The 19,232-nt window shown below is 52.5% G+C and overlaps 1 protein-coding gene across 1 annotated transcript in view; it reads left to right on the forward strand.

Moving 5' to 3' along the window:
- The window catches only part of LOC135828544 (uncharacterized), a 95,423-nt gene extending 76,191 nt beyond the window's left edge, over nucleotides 1–19,232 (forward strand). Inside the window, exons 41-54 of the mRNA XM_065340986.1 lie at nucleotides 298–586; nucleotides 953–1,026; nucleotides 2,016–2,199; nucleotides 3,377–3,569; nucleotides 4,528–4,701; nucleotides 5,678–5,797; nucleotides 6,654–6,825; nucleotides 7,292–7,501; nucleotides 8,140–8,169; nucleotides 8,400–8,526; nucleotides 8,868–9,043; nucleotides 9,622–16,476; nucleotides 17,397–17,753; nucleotides 18,075–19,232. Of these exons, the coding sequence (XP_065197058.1) occupies nucleotides 298–586; nucleotides 953–1,026; nucleotides 2,016–2,199; nucleotides 3,377–3,569; nucleotides 4,528–4,701; nucleotides 5,678–5,797; nucleotides 6,654–6,825; nucleotides 7,292–7,501; nucleotides 8,140–8,169; nucleotides 8,400–8,526; nucleotides 8,868–9,043; nucleotides 9,622–16,476; nucleotides 17,397–17,753; nucleotides 18,075–18,484 (9,371 nt within the window). The 3' untranslated portion in view covers nucleotides 18,485–19,232. The remainder of the gene's footprint in view (nucleotides 1–297; nucleotides 587–952; nucleotides 1,027–2,015; nucleotides 2,200–3,376; nucleotides 3,570–4,527; nucleotides 4,702–5,677; nucleotides 5,798–6,653; nucleotides 6,826–7,291; nucleotides 7,502–8,139; nucleotides 8,170–8,399; nucleotides 8,527–8,867; nucleotides 9,044–9,621; nucleotides 16,477–17,396; nucleotides 17,754–18,074) is intronic.

Raw genomic sequence — 19,232 nt, forward strand, 5'->3', positions numbered from 1 at the left:
TCCATCATCTGCTGCCAATCCGTCCGGATATAGGCTAGCACTCAGGCGCGTAGCCCGCATGGGGCACAGGATGGCACGTGCACCCCCTAAACATTTCGACCTAGGTTCAGCATGCACATAATGACCATGAATGCCATGCACCAGCCATGCTACACATAATAATTATAGGGCCATGCACACCCCCCCCCCCCCCCCCCCCCCTGAAAGGGCGACCAGCGACGCCCCTGCTGTATGCCTGTCCATACACTGTGTCATGCTCCTGTTGTTGCTGCTGCTGCTGCTGCTGTGTACGTCTAGGCGGTAAGATTGTCAGCGCTACAACGAGTGCATCGTGCGGCGTCATCTCCTCCGGAAACAATCTCTACTTCAGTGGCGCCGGCCTGCGACAAGCAGTCACGGTGGACATGGACACGACCGCGGTCGACTCCTCCATTATGTTCTACTTGCGTCAGGGTTCCAGTGGTCGACTGACATCGTGTGAGACCAGTACCCTGACCAGTGATTACCTGCTACTGCAGTACTCTAAGAATGGTGGCACCACGTGGACTACACTCCGAGTGTTCACCAACGACTTCCTCACACCCAAGTAAGTTCAGGAGAGCAGAGTAGAGTGGCTAGCCAGGAATGGCGGTTTTCACCCTAGCACCCCCCACACACACACACACATACCACACACACATGACAGACCAAGTACTAAACGCAGTTTCTTCACTGTCTCTCTGTCTGTCTCCATCCATTCATCCATCCATCCATCCATCCATCCTCCATCCATTCATCCATCCATCCATCCATCCTCCATCCATACACCCATCCACCCACCCATCCATCCATCCATACATACATACATACATACATACATACATACATACATACATCTACCTATCTCTCCTAACACTTTGACATCTCTAAGCATACTGGCTGCTGTATGTTGTGTGGACGTGTGAATGTGCAGGCAGTTCAACATGACACTACCATCCGGTGCCAAGTCTGTCAACACCCGCTTCCGCCTCTACCAAGTCGGAGTGCGTAAGTTCTGTTCACCAGCGAGCTAGTAGCGAGCGCTCATTTTAACTGCATTATTCGGGCAAGATAAAGCCATGCTATGCATGAGGGAATGGAAGCAGTAGACACAACAAGGAAGCTAAGCACCCTCACACCTCACCAAGGGCAATAGGGCTTGAAAGTACTACAGCACAGCCAGTCTACAGTCATGGCAACGCTGAATGTCGGACCCAGTTGGATCCAGTTTTCTCATGGATCCACATGGGCATAGCTCACATACAGGGGTGTAGCTCACATACAGAGGCATAGCTCACATACATGGACATAGCTCAGACACATGGGCATAGCTCACACACGGGGCATAGCTCAGACACAGGGCCATAACTCACATACATGGGCATAGCTCACATACATGGACATAGCTCACATACATGGACATAGCTCAGACACATGGACATAGCTCAGACACATGGACATAACTCACATACATGGACATAACTCACATACATGGACATAACTCACATATATGGGCATAACTCACATACATGGACATAGCTCAGACATGTGTGGTGTGTTGACCGGACTACGCTGACTATGCACGAGCTAGGCGCCTAAATCCATACACTTTTTGGGAGGTTTCCCTTCACAGCATATCACACATCCAGCGGTAGCGACTGGACTGGCCCCTCTCGGTCAAGGACCCACTCCTGGTACAGAAAAACGACACCAACATGTGACACACGGTGGCCATCCGCCACATCCTTCACTTTACTTTGTGTTTGTAGATTTTGACATCTGGCGTCATCCCGTTCGAGCCCTATCAGACCCAAAGAATCGTTGAAGAGCTGGCCAGGTATCTTGTACCCCCTCCTAACTTTACCTGGTGTGCGCGCGTGTGTGTGCGTGTGTGTGTTCGTTTCGGCATGTGTATATTGTCTGTGTATCTGCGTGTGTGTGTCCGTGTGTCCATGCGTCCCTGCGTTCATGTGCCCGTGTGTTCATTCGCGATGCAGAACCCAATGGTCAGAACCAGTGGGCAATCGATGCGGTGCGCATCGGTCCGCCTATGTCCCAGCTGACTCAGATCTACGATACGTTCGATCCAATCAACGGAAACTACTGGTCTAACTTGTACGGTGGAACGGTGGCTGGCTTCTGCTCTTCCACTGGTCGGGCTCTCACCTATCTGCAACGCGAGTAAGTCTAGCCAGCAGTGTATGCAGGGCTATGCACAGATAGTCATAATATTACGACCACCTTTTCACATGTCTCATATTGCGCACGCGGAATGAAAACATGGCCTTCGTTCTTGTTGGAAGCTGGAAGGTATTTTAGTGTGGTAGGGTCAGCCATCTGAAGTACAATTTACTCGGGAGGGAGGGATGGCTGAGCCAAAAGAATTGGAAATTTAGAGCCCAGATCAGTATTGTTTTGATTCACGGGTACGGTCAATACTGTAGTGATCGTGCCATGTCCTACACCCCTGGTATGTCTCTTCTTTTTCTTAGCCGCACCCAGTCCGTTCAATGTGGTTATATCCTTATTGCTGAACCCACAAATTGTGACACAGATTGTGAAGAACTATTTGAGGTGAAAGAAAAAGCCATTGATGAAAAGAAAAAGAAGAAGAAGAAAAAGGTTATTGTACCATGCCAGCCGCCGGCTATTAAGTCCTGTACGAATTGTAGTACATGAAATACATTCAATGATTGTCATGCACCTACAAAATAATATTGCAGGATGTTAATTGCCAAGCATGCCTACAAATCCGCAGAAACTGGCAATAAAATTGAATATGGAATAGGCCAATATAACATAGTGACGACGGTTACATTGATAAAAGACGACATCGGTCGAGAAATTTGATGGGCCAACCGTGGGGTCTAACTAAGGCAGTGCTGGAGCTGATGCTATGCTATCTGTCAGCTCAACCAGTCCTCTTCCTCCTCCTCCTCCTCCTCCTCCTCCTCCTCCTCCTCCGCCTCCGTTGCTGCTCATGCAATACTGTCTTTCAGCTTATCAAGTCCTCATCCGCTGCTGCTCATGAAAATCTGTCGTTCGCTTATTTTAAAAGTGATCCTCCGTTGCTGCTCGTTCACTAGAGGTTTTGTGATCACATCATCAGCTGGGAGCTTTGGCTGAGAGCCACGACACAGCAATGCACTCAGGAAGAATACGGGTATGGTGCAGACCGTCGGGTGTTTGCAAAACCTGGCATGAACCCCTGCCCTGTATTTCCCCTTCGCTTCTAGTCAAACCAGGACTTGGCTTTTTCAGAACTGGTTGCCATAACTAGTAACTGTGTGGAATTGGTAACTTCCTGTCTGTGCGGCGTTGACATGTGGTGATGTGTGCTTACTCTGTGCTTGTTCAGTCTTGGAACAGTGTTCACAACCAGTCAAGCCCGAACGGTGGTTGTGTCCCCTTCATCACCGGCTGCTGTTCAGTTCAGTCTGGCATTCAGTTGTACCCTTACGTCGTCCGAGCTAGCCTTGTACAACTCTGTGGGAAGTGCAGCATTTGTCAAGCTGGAGTATAGCAATAACGGTGGATTGACCTGGAATATGGTGAGAGAGAATGTGTGTTTGAGTGTGTGTGTGTGTGTGTGTGTGTGTGTGTGTGTGTGTGTGTGTGTGTGTGTGTGCGTGTGTGTGTGTGTGTGTGCGTGCGTGTGCATGCGTGCGTGTATGTGTGTGTGTGTGCGCGCATGCGTGTGTGCATGTGATATGCGTGCGTGTGTGCGTGTGTGATCTGTGTGTGTGTGTGTGTGTGTGTGTGTGTGTGTGTGTGTGTGTATGTGTGTGTGTGCGCATGCATGCGTGTGTGTGTGTGTGTGTGTGTGTGTGTGTGTGTAAAAAAATGGAAAAATGAAAAATAGGGATTCACTGGCCAGAAAAAGTCACTTCAATCAGCTGTGTGGTGGATACCAGGCTAAAATAGTGGCGGTCAATTCATCAGCCTTGCAAGCTGTTGAATGGTGTAATCCCAGCACAAGTTGGTATGTCTAACATAGCTGTTCTCTATCATCGCTTCCGCGATGGGCAGGTCTGAGGTCTGAGGTGTGTGTGTGTGTTCGTGCGTGCATGTGTGTGTTTGTGTGTGTGTGTGTGTGTGTGCGTGTAAGCGTAGCATTATAGCAATAATGCAGATTAACGGGTGCACACTGGTGCGAGCTACCACTCAAACTATGCTACTCAAATCTCCTGCATTGCTACTGCATCAGTGCATGCTCATGCTCCACTGCACGCTTGCGCTATCGCTGCATGCCTGTTCATACGTCACCCACACCAGCGTGTTGGCTGTGGTCACGTATGCCGCACGTCATGGCAACCTTACCGACCAAACAATATGGCGCCTGCAATACGGAGCTTCCTCCGACATGGCATTCGACTTGACACTCCGCACGACATGCCAAAGTCCTTCTTTTCTGTTTCGATCGTGTGTGCACGTGTGTGCTCTGATGTGGCTGGGGTGCAAGAAAGGTATAGTTTATATATGCTGTGATGTCCGTGATTATTTTCCCAGGTGTCGACAACATGCAAACCGAAGAGTTACTCCTACGGTGTGCCGCAGTGTCCATCTGGAATCATCAACGAGCCATCAGCATGGTTCTTCTTGCCCAACTCCGGCTGGAAACGCTTCTTTGTGATGGTACCCAGTAACCAGATCACCAGCAACACGATGTTCAGATGGCAGTCGGTAAGCCAGCGTTCAACAGCTGTGCTGTGTCCTGTGCCGTGTTTGCGTTTGAACCGAGATAGTTATTATCTTGGCATAGCGGATACGTTCACTTTTGAACCGAGATATCTTGGCATAGCGGATATGTTCACATTGTACCGAGATAGTATCTTGGCGTAGCGCATATGTTCACCTTTTGAACCGAGATATCTTGGCGTGACGATATGTTCACATTTGAGCCGAGATAGTATCTTGGCGTAGCGCATATGTTCACTTTTGAAGCTGGAGGTCCTGTTACAGTCAATGCAGGCAATTTTTGTACGAAACTTCACTCAATATCTTACATCGCACCCTGTGTCCCAACTACGGACTACATGTACTGGTATTTTATCGCAAATTGTTCACCGACAGTGGAACCTGTCTAAGACGACCGCTCATGCCGGGGACCTTCAAAACTTGGTCTCTGTTACCAGGTGGTCTCCTTATCCAGGGTCATTTGACTGGAAATAGCATCCCTTGATCCTGGTTTCAGTGGTCTTCTAGGACAGGTGGTCGCCCTATCCGAGTGGTCACCTTGACAGCTTTTACTATACTTGCTTGTCTCAGTACATGTGGCTCCATCACCTCTGCCCTCTTTTCTCAAGACCCTCTGTATATATTCTAGTGAATGCTTTTCTTGGTCATGAATGCTAGTCTTGGTCATATCATGCTGTCTGATGTGTGTTTCACACAAAACTCTGAGTAACGGCAGAATAAGACTTGCCGGGCTGCATCATTGATATGTGATCATTGTATTGCATGTGTCAGTGTCTAGAAGGTGAAAAGTGTGGAAGATGAAGGGCTTGTTTGTTTGTTTGTTTGTTTTCACCGTGTGCACCGGCATTTCTGCCTTCTCGTCTAACCATACGACTAGGCTCTCAATAATAAAAGATGAAGAAGGGTCTTCTCGTCGGTTGTTGGCTCATGCTCTGTCTCTTGTCTTTCTGTCCCACTGCAGGACCTGCTTCCCGCGCAGTCGTCGTTGACCATCAAGCGACTCAACATGAGATACGCACTCGACAACGTGCTGATCTCGGCCGCGTGTCCGTTCGCCTGCCGTGGACACGGGACATGCCAGGTAGGCTGTTGGAACACGATCATTGTGGAGGCGATCGGGTTTGGGGTAGCCTTGTGTTCTCTTTTTTTTTTTTTTTTTTTTTTTTTTTTACTAAGGCCACAGCTTCCAATCATGACATGCAAAGCAGCGGTGCAGCATCGCAGGCATGAATCGTGGACGTGGTGACGGGGTCTGATGTGCTCCACCGACCTAGGGTCTCGGCTTCACTGCACAGCAAACGCGTCGAAAGAAAACGGGGGCTAATAATTATCGGGAGATGGGGGGGGAAAGAAGAAGAGAAGAAAGAGAGAGAGAAGAGAGAGAGAGAGAGAGAGAGAGAGAGAGAGAGAGAGAGAGAGAGAGAGAGAGAGAGAGAGAGAGAGAGAGAGAGAGAGAGAGAGAGAGAGAGAGAGAGAGAGAGAGAGAGAGAGAGAGAGAGAGAGGGAGAGAAAGAGACTCTTCTCCCCCTTCTTATAATGGCCAGCTCCCTTCAGCTGACAGCAGTAACAACTGACAACAGAGGCTACTGACAACAGTAACTACCGGCAACAGTTACTCCTGACAACAGTAGCTACTGACAACAGTAGCTACTGGCAACAGTATCAAATGACAACAGTAACTACTGGCAACAGTAACTACTGGCAACAGTTACTAAACAAAACTCGGATAGTGCGCCTATAGTAGTAACTAAGTAAAGAGAAAAGGACCTATAAGTGACTAGTTATGAGTGACAGTCCACCAAGGTAACGAGATAGTATACAGCCATATAGTGCGACAACAAGGCAGAAGAGCTAGGTATCAGGTCGTCGAATGTCTCGATATCCCTGTCAGTTGTGCGCCTTTAACACTTTTTGTATTGGTTTGTATTTGTTTGCAGACCAATGGCAAGTGTGTGTGTGACACTGGGTATAACGGAACTGACTGTCAGCCGGCCGGCAAATTGCCGGACGTGATCATTGATGACTTTGAGGTGAGCGCCACCAGCAGTGCGTTGTGGATGGAGACGATGGGAGCCGTACGCACTACAGTTGGCTGCTCAACTGCTCCAAGTAAGTCTCCATCACGTGTGTTGTTTGCTGGCTTGGGTTGTTATGGTGATGGTGGTAAGAGGCGGGGGGGGGGGGGCGTATCTTTGCCCTATTTAATAGCATTTTTTGGTAACTTTACGTCGAGGAAGTGCCTGTGGACTGTTTGTTTCCATGGCAAGTTTGTTTGTTTCCATGGCAATTTGTACACAGCTCTCATTGTTCCGTCATGTCACGTTGCCTGGCTGTGAAAACCATCTCTAGCGCCTGTGTCTGTGGTTGTGTGTGTATGTGGCTGTGTGTATGTATGTGCATGTGTGCATGTCTGTCTGTCTGCGTGTGTGTGTATGTATTGCTGTGTGAATCTGTGTCTGTGCCTCTCTGTGTGTGTATATGTGCATATGGGTGTGTCTGTGTCTGTGTGTGTCTGTGTGTGTATGTGTGTATGTGTATGTGTGCTCTCACTAATGCATGCATGACTGACGTGCAGCACCCGGCGTATCCGGCTCACGTCTTCACTTCGGCAAGATCGGACTCCGCCGCGCCACCACCATCGACATGGACACCACCTTTGCCACGCAGATCACGTTCAGCTTTGTGCCGTCTGTGGGCCACTGCTCGCTGGCCAGCAAATACAGTGCCGTGTTTGTTCTCTACTCTAGCAATGGTGGACACTACTATCAGTCTCTGATGCAGATCGGTAAGGCCTGGTTTCAGAACTGACTGATGTGAAAAATGTGTGGATCCGTGTACGTGTGCGTTTGAAGTTGGGCCACACATAGCCAATTGTGGCAATGGACGAAGGAAGGAGGAAGGAAGGTGAAGTTGTGCAAGTTCGTATATATGTGAAGAACAATAGATGTTTGGTTGGAGGAAAGCAAATCAGCACACGAAGCACAGAAGCCATATAATTTTTTCGACTAGGCCTTTCATTCCATTACTCTTCAGGTCGAATACAATGGTGATTAGCAAGGTAGTAAGCAAGTCCTTATAACCGGCACTTTTGGCGGGCAGAGCATTGACAAAAATAGCACCTGAAAAATAGCGCTAGTGGCGCCAACAGCATATTTGGCGGTCAGAGCATAGACCAAATAGCGCTTGATGTGAAGAACACACAGCACACAGCACACAGCATAGCTAGTACTTTACACCGCGGCGTTGGGTCACTGGATACTACCGTAATGGCTGTCACTAATCACAGCACAGGGCAACACTCCTTGTAGTGTGTAGTGCATGCATACCGGTATTGTCTGCTGGATACTGGTGCAACGGGCTATGCAGCAAAACGATTGACTACCACTTTCTTGTGTGCTCCCTTGTTCTCCTTCCCGTCTGTAGATAACAATCTTGGAACGCAGACGTCAGGAAGTAAGTTGTCTTTGGTAATTGTTTATATCCCCCTCCATGCATGCACACACCACACACCCATCCACACGCACACGTGCACATACACACACACACACACACACACAGAATCAAGCGTTGGTGGTGGTGCTGGTCCACTTTCATACATGTTGGTCCCCTATATTAGAGATGCTGCTGCTGCTGCTATTGCTCAGTATGCCCGAATGTGTCCAACTTCTTGTGTGCTTGCATAGATCTGAACATCACTATCAGCATTCCATCTGCAGCCAGAGGCAATGCAGTACGCTTCAGGTGGTGGCAACCGGATCACAACGACACTTATGACGCCTTTGAGATCGACAACGTCAACATTGGCGGAGTGTGAGTTTTGGGGTTGGTGATAAAGCTGCTGCTTGCACAGAGAGGACACTCTCGACATTATGCCATGCCTTCTACAGTCTTTTCTGTTCACGTGCGGCAATCAGACTTCTTTTTTCTTCCCGGATACGATAGACTGGGCTGGGCTAGAAATGTCCGTGGGGGTGGTGTTGCTGCTGCTGCTGCTGTTGCTGTCGCTGCTGCAGTTGCTGCTGCTGTTGCTGTTGTAGCTGCTGCTCCTGTTGTCGTTGCTGCTGCAGTTATCGTGGGGGCATTGGTCACATACATGTATATTTTGACTATAATGTCCGCTGGTTGTGTGTGCGTCGGTTTTCCCTGTGCAGCTGCAACACCGTGCCTTGCCTGAACGGAGGTACTTGCACGGAGAGCAGTTTGAACGCGTACACGTGTCAGTGTACGGCAGACTACAAGGGCAGCAGATGTGAGCAGCACACCAACCCGTGTGCAACCAACCCTTGTCTCAACGGCGCTACCTGCAACAGAAACCATGGCACAGCGTGTAAGTCCAACAAGAATGACGATAACAAATTCATGACTTGAATTGTTTGCCTACCCAGCTTCACGAAATGCCTTCCTAACTTCCGTTAACTCCCAGATATCCCTACTGGACCATAACTCTGTATGCTCGTGTAGCGACCACCCTTGCCCATACACGTAACTGAGTAGTCATTAATCCCTGCCCACCCAACTTTCCTCACTTTTTCTCCTCTTACACACTTTTATCTCTTATTGGCCACAGGCCTGTGTGAGAGTAAAGACTTGAAACAACAACGACGACAACGACGACGACAACGACGACAGCAACAGTAGTCTAGGTAACAGTATTCCCCTCTTTCATGCTTTCTCTCATTTGTGTGTGTGTGTGTGTGTGTGTGTGTGTGTGTGTGTGTGTGTGTGTATGTGTGTGTGTGTGTCTGTGTGTGTGTGTGTGTGTGTGTGTGTGTTTGTGTTTGTTTGTGTGTGTGTGTGTGCGCGCACGTGCGCATGTGCGTGTGTGCATATGTTTGTATATCGGTTCCTGTCCGTCTGTGCACATATGCATGTCTCTCTGCTTGTCCATGTTTTGTACACCTGCAGCAGCATACTCTTGTTCGTGCACCGGCAACTTCACTGGCAGCCAATGTCAGTACTTCAAGAATGGCTGCACGCTGTCGCCGTGCAAGAACAACGCAACGTGTTTCGACTACAACAACCTGCCCACCATCTTCACATCGTCGTGCTTCGGCCGATGCGGCCAGCCCAGCGTCGGCTCCATCTGCAAGTGCGACGCTAGCTGCGAGCTGCTCGGCGGCTGCTGCACCAACTATGCCAGTACGTGTAGCAAGCCGTTGCTCTCGATGCAGTTCTCCTGCCAGTGTCAGGCCGGGTACACAGGGGTGCAATGCGACACGCTGATCGACAATTGCCTGGCTGCGCCGTGCGGTGCCCATGGCAACTGTACCAACGCCGTCAACTCATACTCGTGCAGCTGCAGTGCGGGATACACGGGCCGTGCCTGTCAGACGGAGATCAACGAATGCCAATCGTCGCCGTGCCAGAACAACGCGACCTGTCAGGACGGCCTGAATGGTTACACGTGTAAGTGTGTGACAGGCTGGAGTGGCACGCGATGCCACACCAACGCCAACGACTGCCTGCTGCGGCAGTGCCTGAACGGCGCAACGTGCATTGACGGCCTGGCAACGGTCACGTGCGTGTGTCCGGTGGGCTACACAGGTACCTACTGTCAGCTCGACGTCAACGAGTGTGCGTCCAGGTCGGGAGCGTCGTCGCAGCCGCCATGTCAGAACGGCGCGCAGTGCGTCAACGTGTTTGGCAGCTTTCTCTGCAAGTGTCCGCCGGGTGTGACCGGCGAGCGGTGTCAGACTGCGCTGGACCTGTGCAGCACCGTCAACGGCTCGTACTGCCTGAACGGCGGCGTGTGCATGCAGGCGGGCGCCACGGTGGCGTGCAACTGCACCGCGCAGTTCTACGGCTCGCGCTGCCAGTACCAGCGCAACTACTGCCAGACGGGGCCGTGCCTTGCCGGCGGTGTGTGCGTGTCTCTACCGACGTCCTACACGTGCAACTGTCCCGCGTGGCGTACCGGCTTGCGATGTGAAACGGACCTGGACGAGTGTGTCTCGTCACCGTGCTTGAACAACGGCACGTGTATCGACCGCCTCAACAACTACACCTGCAGCTGCCCGCCCACGTCCTATGGCGACCGCTGCGAGAACACGATCAACGTGTGCGCTAACCGACCGTGCTCTAACGGCGGCACGTGCTCCATATACAACGTGACGTCGTTCCAGTGCGCCTGTCCCGCGGAGTACACTGGTCTCGACTGCAGTCTGCCGGCCGATCAGTGCCAGCCGAACCCATGCGCCAACGGTGCCACGTGCTCGCGAGGACCGGGCGGAATGGATTACTCTTGCAACTGTGCCACCGGCTATAACGGCACGCTCTGCGACGTCGTCATCGACTACTGCGCCAAGCACGTGTGCTTGAACGGCGCCACGTGCACCAATCACATCGGCTTTGCCAAGTGCCAGTGTGCTCCTGGCTGGCAGGGTCTCAACTGTGAGTTGGACATCAACGATTGTCTGCCCAATCCGTGCTACAACGGGGGAACGTGCATCGACGGCATCAACAACTTCACCTGCAACTGCACGAGTGCGTTCACCGGCAGCACCTGTCACACCGCCATCGACCTGTGCGTGGTGGCACCGCCGTGCCAGAACGGTGGCACGTGTCTCTCGCTGATCGGCGGTCGCTACCAGTGCCTGTGCACGGCCGAGTACGGCGGTTCGCAGTGCCAGACGCGACGCAGCCCGTGCCTGCGCTCCTCATGCAGCCCGCACTCGAACTGCACGTGGGACGGCGTTAGCAACGGGTATCAGTGCGCCTGTTTCCCAGACTATACCGGTACCTACTGCACTAGCCAGATCAACAACTGCAAGTTTGACAGCTGCTTGAACGGCGGCACGTGCAACGACGGCATCAACTCCTTCTCCTGCCAATGTCCGCTCGGCTACACGGGAAGCAGCTGCGAGACAAACGTGGACGATTGCGTTGGAAACAACTGTACCAACGGCGCCACGTGCCTGGATCTGATTGCAGCACACAGCTGTCAATGTGCCCCTGGTTACTCCGGCAACCGGTGCCAGACAAACATCGATGATTGCGCCAACGTCACCTGCCTGAACCAGGGCACGTGCGTGGACGGCATTGCGCGCTATACGTGCACGTGCATACACGGCTTCACCGGCCCCCAGTGCCAGCACATCATCGACCAGTGCACGCCGGCCAGCTGCCACAATGGCGGTACGTGCAACCCCCAGCTCAACTCCTACACGTGCACGTGCGCGAGTGGCTACACGGGGGCATCGTGCGAGACCAACGTCAACGATTGTGTGCCCGGCGTGTGCGCCAATGCTGGCACGTGTGTAGACGGACTCAACAGCTATACGTGCCTGTGTGCTCCTGGCTTTACCGGCGTCAACTGCTCCACGAATATCGACGATTGCGTCGCTAGCAACTGCAGCAACGGCGCGACGTGCGTCGATGGCGTCAACACCTACTCTTGCTTCTGTGCAGCCGGGTTCACTGGCCAGCGCTGTGAGGTCAACATCAACGATTGTATTGGCGTTGTGTGCCACAACGGCGGCCAGTGCTTCGATCTCGTCAATGACTACGTGTGCACTTGCTCTCTGGGATTCACCGGTCGTCATTGCCAGACCAACATTGACGACTGTCTGACAGCGGTGTGCCGCAACGGTGGATCGTGTGTCGACGGACTGGGCGCGTACACCTGCGCGTGTCCCACGGCGTTCACCGGCCGTCACTGCGAGACGCAGCAGGACTTCTGCCCGCTGAACAAGTGCCAGAACGGCGCCAGCTGCGTGACCTCCAATACCAGCTACACATGTACGTGTCCGCTGGGATTCACGGGCACGTACTGCCAGAGTAATATTGACGATTGCGTCGCCAACAACTGCCAGAACGGCGCAAGCTGCGTGGACGGCATTGCCTCGTACTCCTGTCTATGCTTCCCCGGTTACACCGGGCAGATGTGTCAGACGAATATTGACGATTGCCTCGGCAACAACTGCATGAACAACGCCACGTGTGTGGATGCGCTGCAGAGCTATTCATGCATGTGTGTGGCTGGGTTCACCGGTACGCACTGCCAGACGAATATCAACGATTGTGCCACCGCACCGTGTGCACAGGGAGCGACGTGCGTGGACGGCGTGGACCGCTACACATGTGTGTGCCCGCTAGGGTTCACTGGCACCACGTGTCAGACGAACATCGACGATTGCGTCGGAAACACATGCCAGAACAACGCAAGCTGCGTGGACGGCATTGCCACGTACTCGTGTGCGTGTGTGGCCGGCTTTACGGGACAGCGATGCCAGACCAACGTAGATGAATGCAGTGTGGAGCCATGCGTGAATGGTGGCACGTGTCAGGACGGCATCAACACCTACTCGTGTGTGTGTTCGCCAGGGTATACTGGTCCAACGTGTGCGGCCGTCATCCACACTTGCACCATCACCAGCTGCCTGAACGGGGCTACATGCGTAGAGGCCACCGCTTCTTTCACGTGCCAATGCGCCGCTGGTTGGACGGGAGCATCGTGTGAGACGAACATTGACAACTGTGTGAACTCCACGTGTCGCAACGGAGCCAGGTGTGTGGACGGACTTGGCAGTTACACCTGCGCTTGCCTGGCCGGATTCACAGGCAAGATGTGCGAGACGAATATCAACGATTGTGTTGCTAACCAATGTCAGAACAATGCTAGCTGTGTGGACGGTGTGAATACGTATACCTGCAACTGTGTGGCGGGTTTCACCGGTCCAATGTGTCAGACCAATGTGGACGATTGCGTGGCGCATCCGTGTCGCAACTCTGGAACGTGCGTGGACGGCGTCAATATGTACACGTGCAACTGTGCAGCGGGCTACACTGGACCTAGGTGCGGCACGGTGGCACACACATGCACGGCGAGTAGCTGCTTCAACGGCGCAACCTGCGTCAACGGTCTCAACACCTTCACCTGTCAGTGTGCCGCTGGTTTTACTGGTGCTGCGTGCCAGACCAACGTGAATGATTGCACAGCCACCAGCTGTAGCAATGGTGCTACGTGCGTCGACGGCATAAACTCTTTCACTTGCAATTGCGCCGCCGGTTTCACTGGCACGACATGTCAGACGAACATCGATGATTGCCCGGGTAACCAATGTCAGAACGGTGCAACATGCATGGACGCTGTCGACTCCTACACCTGTAGCTGTGTGGCGGGATTCACTGGGCAAATGTGTCAGAGCAATATTGATGATTGCGCTGCATCACCGTGTAAGAATGCTGGCAGCTGTGTGGATGGTATTAACATGTATACGTGCACATGCGCAGCTGGATTCACGGGAACCATGTGTCAGACCAATATCAACGATTGTGCCACCGCGCCGTGCCAGAACTCGGGTACATGCCAGGACGGTGTGAACACATACACGTGTGTGTGTGCGGCGGGATTCACCGGGCCAATGTGTCAGACAAATATCGACGACTGTGCCACTAACCCATGCCAGAACTCGGCCACTTGTGTGGACGGAATTGACGCGTACACGTGCTCATGCGTGGCGGGTTTCACGGGACGCATGTGTCAGACGAACGTAGACAATTGCGTCGCAGCACCCTGTCAGAATGGTGGAACTTGTATGGACTTGGTCAACACCTATAGCTGTGTCTGCGCATCAGGCTATACTGGGCCGAACTGCGAGAACGTGGCCAATACGTGCACTGCAACGAGCTGCCGCAACGGTGGAACCTGCGTCGGTGGCCTCAACACCTTCACGTGTACATGCGCCAGCGGATTCACCGGCACGGCATGCCAGACCAACGTGAATGATTGCACAGCCACCAGCTGTAGCAATGGTGCTACGTGCATCGACGGCATAAACTCTTTCACTTGCAATTGCGCCGCCGGTTTCACGGGCACGACATGTCAGACGAATATCGACAATTGCCCGGGTAACCAATGTCAGAACGGTGCAACATGCATTGACGCTGTCGACTCCTACACCTGTAGCTGTGTGGCGGGATTCACTGGGCAAATGTGTCAGAGCAATATTGACGATTGCGCTGCATCACCGTGTAAGAATGCTGGCAGCTGTGTGGATGGTATTAACACGTATACGTGCACATGCGCAGCTGGATTCACGGGAACTATGTGTCAGACCAATATCAACGATTGTGCCACGGCGCCGTGTCAGAATTCGGGTACATGCCAGGACGGAATCAACTCATACACGTGTATGTGTGCGGCGGGATTCACGGGGCAGAACTGCCAGACAAACGTGGATGATTGCGCCGGCGTTACGTGCAGCAACGGTGGCTTGTGTGTCGACGGCATCGACATGTACACATGCAACTGCGCACCTGGTTTCACGGGAGCAACTTGCCAGACAAACCCTGATGATTGCTCGGGAGTAACGTGCATGAATGGTGGCTCGTGTGTGGATGGCTTGAACGCTTACACTTGCAGCTGCGCGCCTGGTTTCACCGGGAAAATGTGCGAGACGAATATCGACGATTGTGCCGCGGCTACGTGCTGGAACGACGGATCGTGTGTGGATGGTTTGAACACCTACACGTGTAGTTGTGTGCTCGGTTTCACGGGTAAGAACTGCGAGACGAATATCAACGACTGTGCTGGCGTGACCTGTTTGAACGGTGGCTCCTGTCTCGACGGCGTGAACTCACACACGTGCACATGTGTGGCTGGCTTCACCGACGCACAGTGCCAGACCAACATCAATAACTGTGTCACGGGTGCGTGCATGAACGGTGGCACTTGCGTCGACGGCATAACTGTCTACAGCTGTACCTGCCCGAGCGGATTCACCGGCACTCGTTGCGAAACCAACGTCGACGATTGTGTGGGTGTGAGCTGCCAGAATGGAGGATCGTGTGTGGATGGTGTAAATAGTTATAATTGCAGCTGTGCTGCCGGATTCACTGGGAAAATGTGCCAGACGAATATTGACGATTGCGCGGGCGTTACCTGCCAGAACGGCGGTGTGTGTGTGGACGGTATCAGTGCGTTCACGTGCAGCTGTGCCGCGGGATTCACGGGGCGGACGTGTCAGTCGAACGTGGACGATTGCGCCGGAGCTCCGTGCCTGAACGCCGGCACGTGTGTGGACGGCGTGGACACATACACTTGCACATGCCCGATGGGATTCAGCGGGCGGTGGTGTCAGACAAATATCGACGATTGTGTCGGAACGCCGTGCCAGAACGGACAGTGCGTGGACGGCGTGAACGACTTCACGTGCATGTGCAACGCGGGCTTCACGGGCAGAACATGTCAGACGTCGATCAACCACTGCCAGGGACACAAGTGCATGAACTTTGCGCCGTGCGTCAACGCACAGACGGGATACACGTGTTCATGCACCACGGGTTTCACCGGTCACCTCTGCCAGTCGCGTGTGGACTACTGCGCCGCGGGACCGTGCGCTAACGGAGCCACGTGCGTGAGCTCACACACTGGGTACACGTGCCAGTGTGCGACAGGTTTCACAGGGGCCCAGTGCCAGGTGGACATATTCTGTTCCCCCAAGCCGTGCCGCAACGGGGGCACGTGCACAAACGGACGCTGCGCGTGCGCCACGGGCTGGACGGGCGCCACGTGCACGAGCGCGAGCGGCTCGGCCACGTGCGCCACTCTGTGCTGCGCCAACGGTGGCACGTGTCACGAGACGGTCAACGGTAACTTGTGCACGTGCACGCCTGGTTGGGGTGGTGTGCGCTGTGTCCAGGCTACCTGTGACAATCAGGACTGCCATCGCCGTGGACAGTGCTACCTCACTGCTAGCAATCTCACCGCCGCTTGCAAGTGCGAGACGGGATACGCCGGATCAACGTGCCAGAATATAGGTAAGTTTCCATGTGTATACGCAAAGTATGCACACGTGCACACACTTGCGCTCACACACACACGCACACACACACACACACACACACACACACACACAATATATATTCATCATGTCACCCACAAACTTGCTATCCAGGTGCCCGGAAAATTGATGAAATGCGATGAATTTGTGTGTAAATTTCTACATACTGTTAAACACGATGCTTTTGGTATAACTTTAATTTCGGTGATTTCGGTAGTGAAAACCAGCACCTAAATTTAGATTACACCTAAAAGGCACTAGAGTATGTACTGTATGTGAAGGGAATGTTGGTCGCCTAATTCTAAATTACACCTGAAACCTGGCAGGTCCCTGACACCAAAATTTCAGTACACCTAAAATTACATGTTTTCCTAGATACGTTGGGAAAGGCCCTGGGGACGGGACGTTCTTCTTTAGGAGAATCACCATTGACTGACCGTACCAGTCAAAAAACGAGAATGCTTACATTCCGAGTCCCTTTCCCAAGCTTCGGTCTTCCAAGTATAAGTTGTGTATAGCTCTCCTTTATCTTGACTGTTTTGTTTGTGTGTGTGTGTGTGTGTGTGTGTGTGTGTGTGTGTGTGTGTGTGTGTGTGTGTGTCTGTGTCTGTGTCTGTGTCTGTGTGTGTGTGTGTGTGTGTGTGTCTGTGTCTGTGTGTGTGTATGTGCGTGTCTGTGTGTGTCTGTGTGTGTCTGTGTCTGTCTGTGTGTATGTCTGTGTGTGTGTGTGTGTGTGTGTGTGTATGTGTGTGTGTGTGTATATATATATATATGTGTGTGTGTATATATATATATGTGTGTGTCTGTGTGTGTCTGTGTCTGTGTCTGTGTCTGTGTGTGTGTGTGTGTGTGTGTGTGTGTGTGTGTGTGTGTATGCACATACACATGCACGTGCAGTACCTGTTGTGACAGCTGCCACTGCCGGCCCGTGTGCAGCAGTTGACTGCGGTGGCAATGGTCGATGTGCTGATGGAGTGTGCGTGTGCAACGCCGGCTGGTCCGGTGCCAAGTGCGCTAACCCCATCGGGGCCACGTGCGCCACGCTACGGTGCGCTAACACCGCCACTTGTCACGAGACCACGCAGGGATTTGTGTGCCAGTGTGCTCCCGGCTGGACGGGTACGCGCTGCATCGTGGGGACGTGTGCCAATCAAGACTGCAATGGCCGGGGACGATGTACTCTCCTGGAGGGAAACACCTCTTCAAAATGCGTTTGCAACGAAGGATATTCCGGTGACTCCTGCCAGATATCGGGTGAGGCTTACTTAGCGGATGTGACAACTGTTATTAACGAAGCACCCACTGTGTTACTGCAGACAGTGTCCCAATGCCACAGGCACAGGGCAGAGCTCATCACAACAAAGTGTTTGAACAGTGTTGTCTGAGTACTGCATTCTACCACGTAGAGATTCGTTTTTCCGTCCAGTGTTTCATTGTGTCGGTCCGTCTGTCTAGCTGTCTGTCTGTGTATATTCATGGATGTGTGTGCCCTTCTTGTCGTGTGTGTGTGTGTTTGTGTGTGTGCATGTGTGTGTATGTACGTATGTGTGTGTATGTATGTATATGTGTGTTTAGGTGAAGGCGGCAATGCTGAAGGCAACACCGGCAGCAGCTCCTCCGTACCGATATGGGTCATCATCGTGGCTGTCGTCGGCGGCATTCTTGTTCTCGTCATCATCATCGCCGTGGTGATACTGCGCTCGCGCCGACATAAGGTCTATATCGTTCCCAATAGCGACAGTACCTCTCAGATGCACTACACTAACCCACTGTACGACACCTACCAGCGCGGCGAGAATCTCGAGCAGGCGCTGTCCGACAAGCGTGCGGCCGCCGCGGGTACTGGCCCCAGTGCTGCTGCTGCTCAAGGCAAGCTTGGCGTGATGGACATGGACGGTGAGGAGGGCTACGAGCAGATGGGACCAAGTGACCCCACCGACATTGGCTATGAGGACATGGACGGCACCGAAGGCCTCATCAACTAAGACCTGCCTGTGTCCAGCTGCTGCTCCGGCTGCTGCAGCTTCCTTGCTTCGCTGCTATGATTTTAGCGTCGCTGCTGCTGCTGCTGCTGCTGCTGCTACTGCTGCTGCTAACGCGCTCCAACTTACCTGTCGGCTTCATCATACCCGTCGTTTTCCTCTTCTCATGTAGCCACACAATGTCATGTTTTGCACTGCACAACGTCTGGTCAGCCGACAGCCGACAGCCCAGTGTCTGCGTTTATATTCATGTTCTCCCTCCTCATCATTATCACTCCATTTTGTTAGTTTTAAAAGCACTGCATGTTTAGTCATCAAGTACGCGCAAGCTCCGGTCAATCTTACTTTCCGTATAGTTGCTAATCCTGCTTGTTTTCGCATTGTTTAGTTCACTAATTGCGTATTGGGTTTTTTATGTCGGTCTTTTGCATCCGTGCGCTCATTTAGGAAGGTGAAAGCTGGCCCGGAAAAGGGCTAAGATAGCTGCTCTGTCTAGATTTCAGGTCTGCTGCCGCAGTCGCTCTTCTTGAAGAGTAATGCAACTGTCTGTGTGCGCGCGTATGTATGTGCGCGTTTCCGTTTGTGTCTGTGTGTTTGCTGGCTCAAATACACGCCGTCGATTTTTTTCATTTTAAAATTCCTGTTCCTGTCGTTCTGCCATTCCATGATATTACTTGTGTTATTGTTATCTGCCTCACTATTGGCTAGACCGGCTTTACTCTGAGAACAATAATATCTGTTCAAACCATGA

This window comes from Sycon ciliatum, chromosome 12, assembly GCF_964019385.1.
Source record: "Sycon ciliatum chromosome 12, ocSycCili1.1, whole genome shotgun sequence".
Classification (NCBI taxonomy): Eukaryota; Metazoa; Porifera; class Calcarea; order Leucosolenida; family Sycettidae; genus Sycon; species Sycon ciliatum.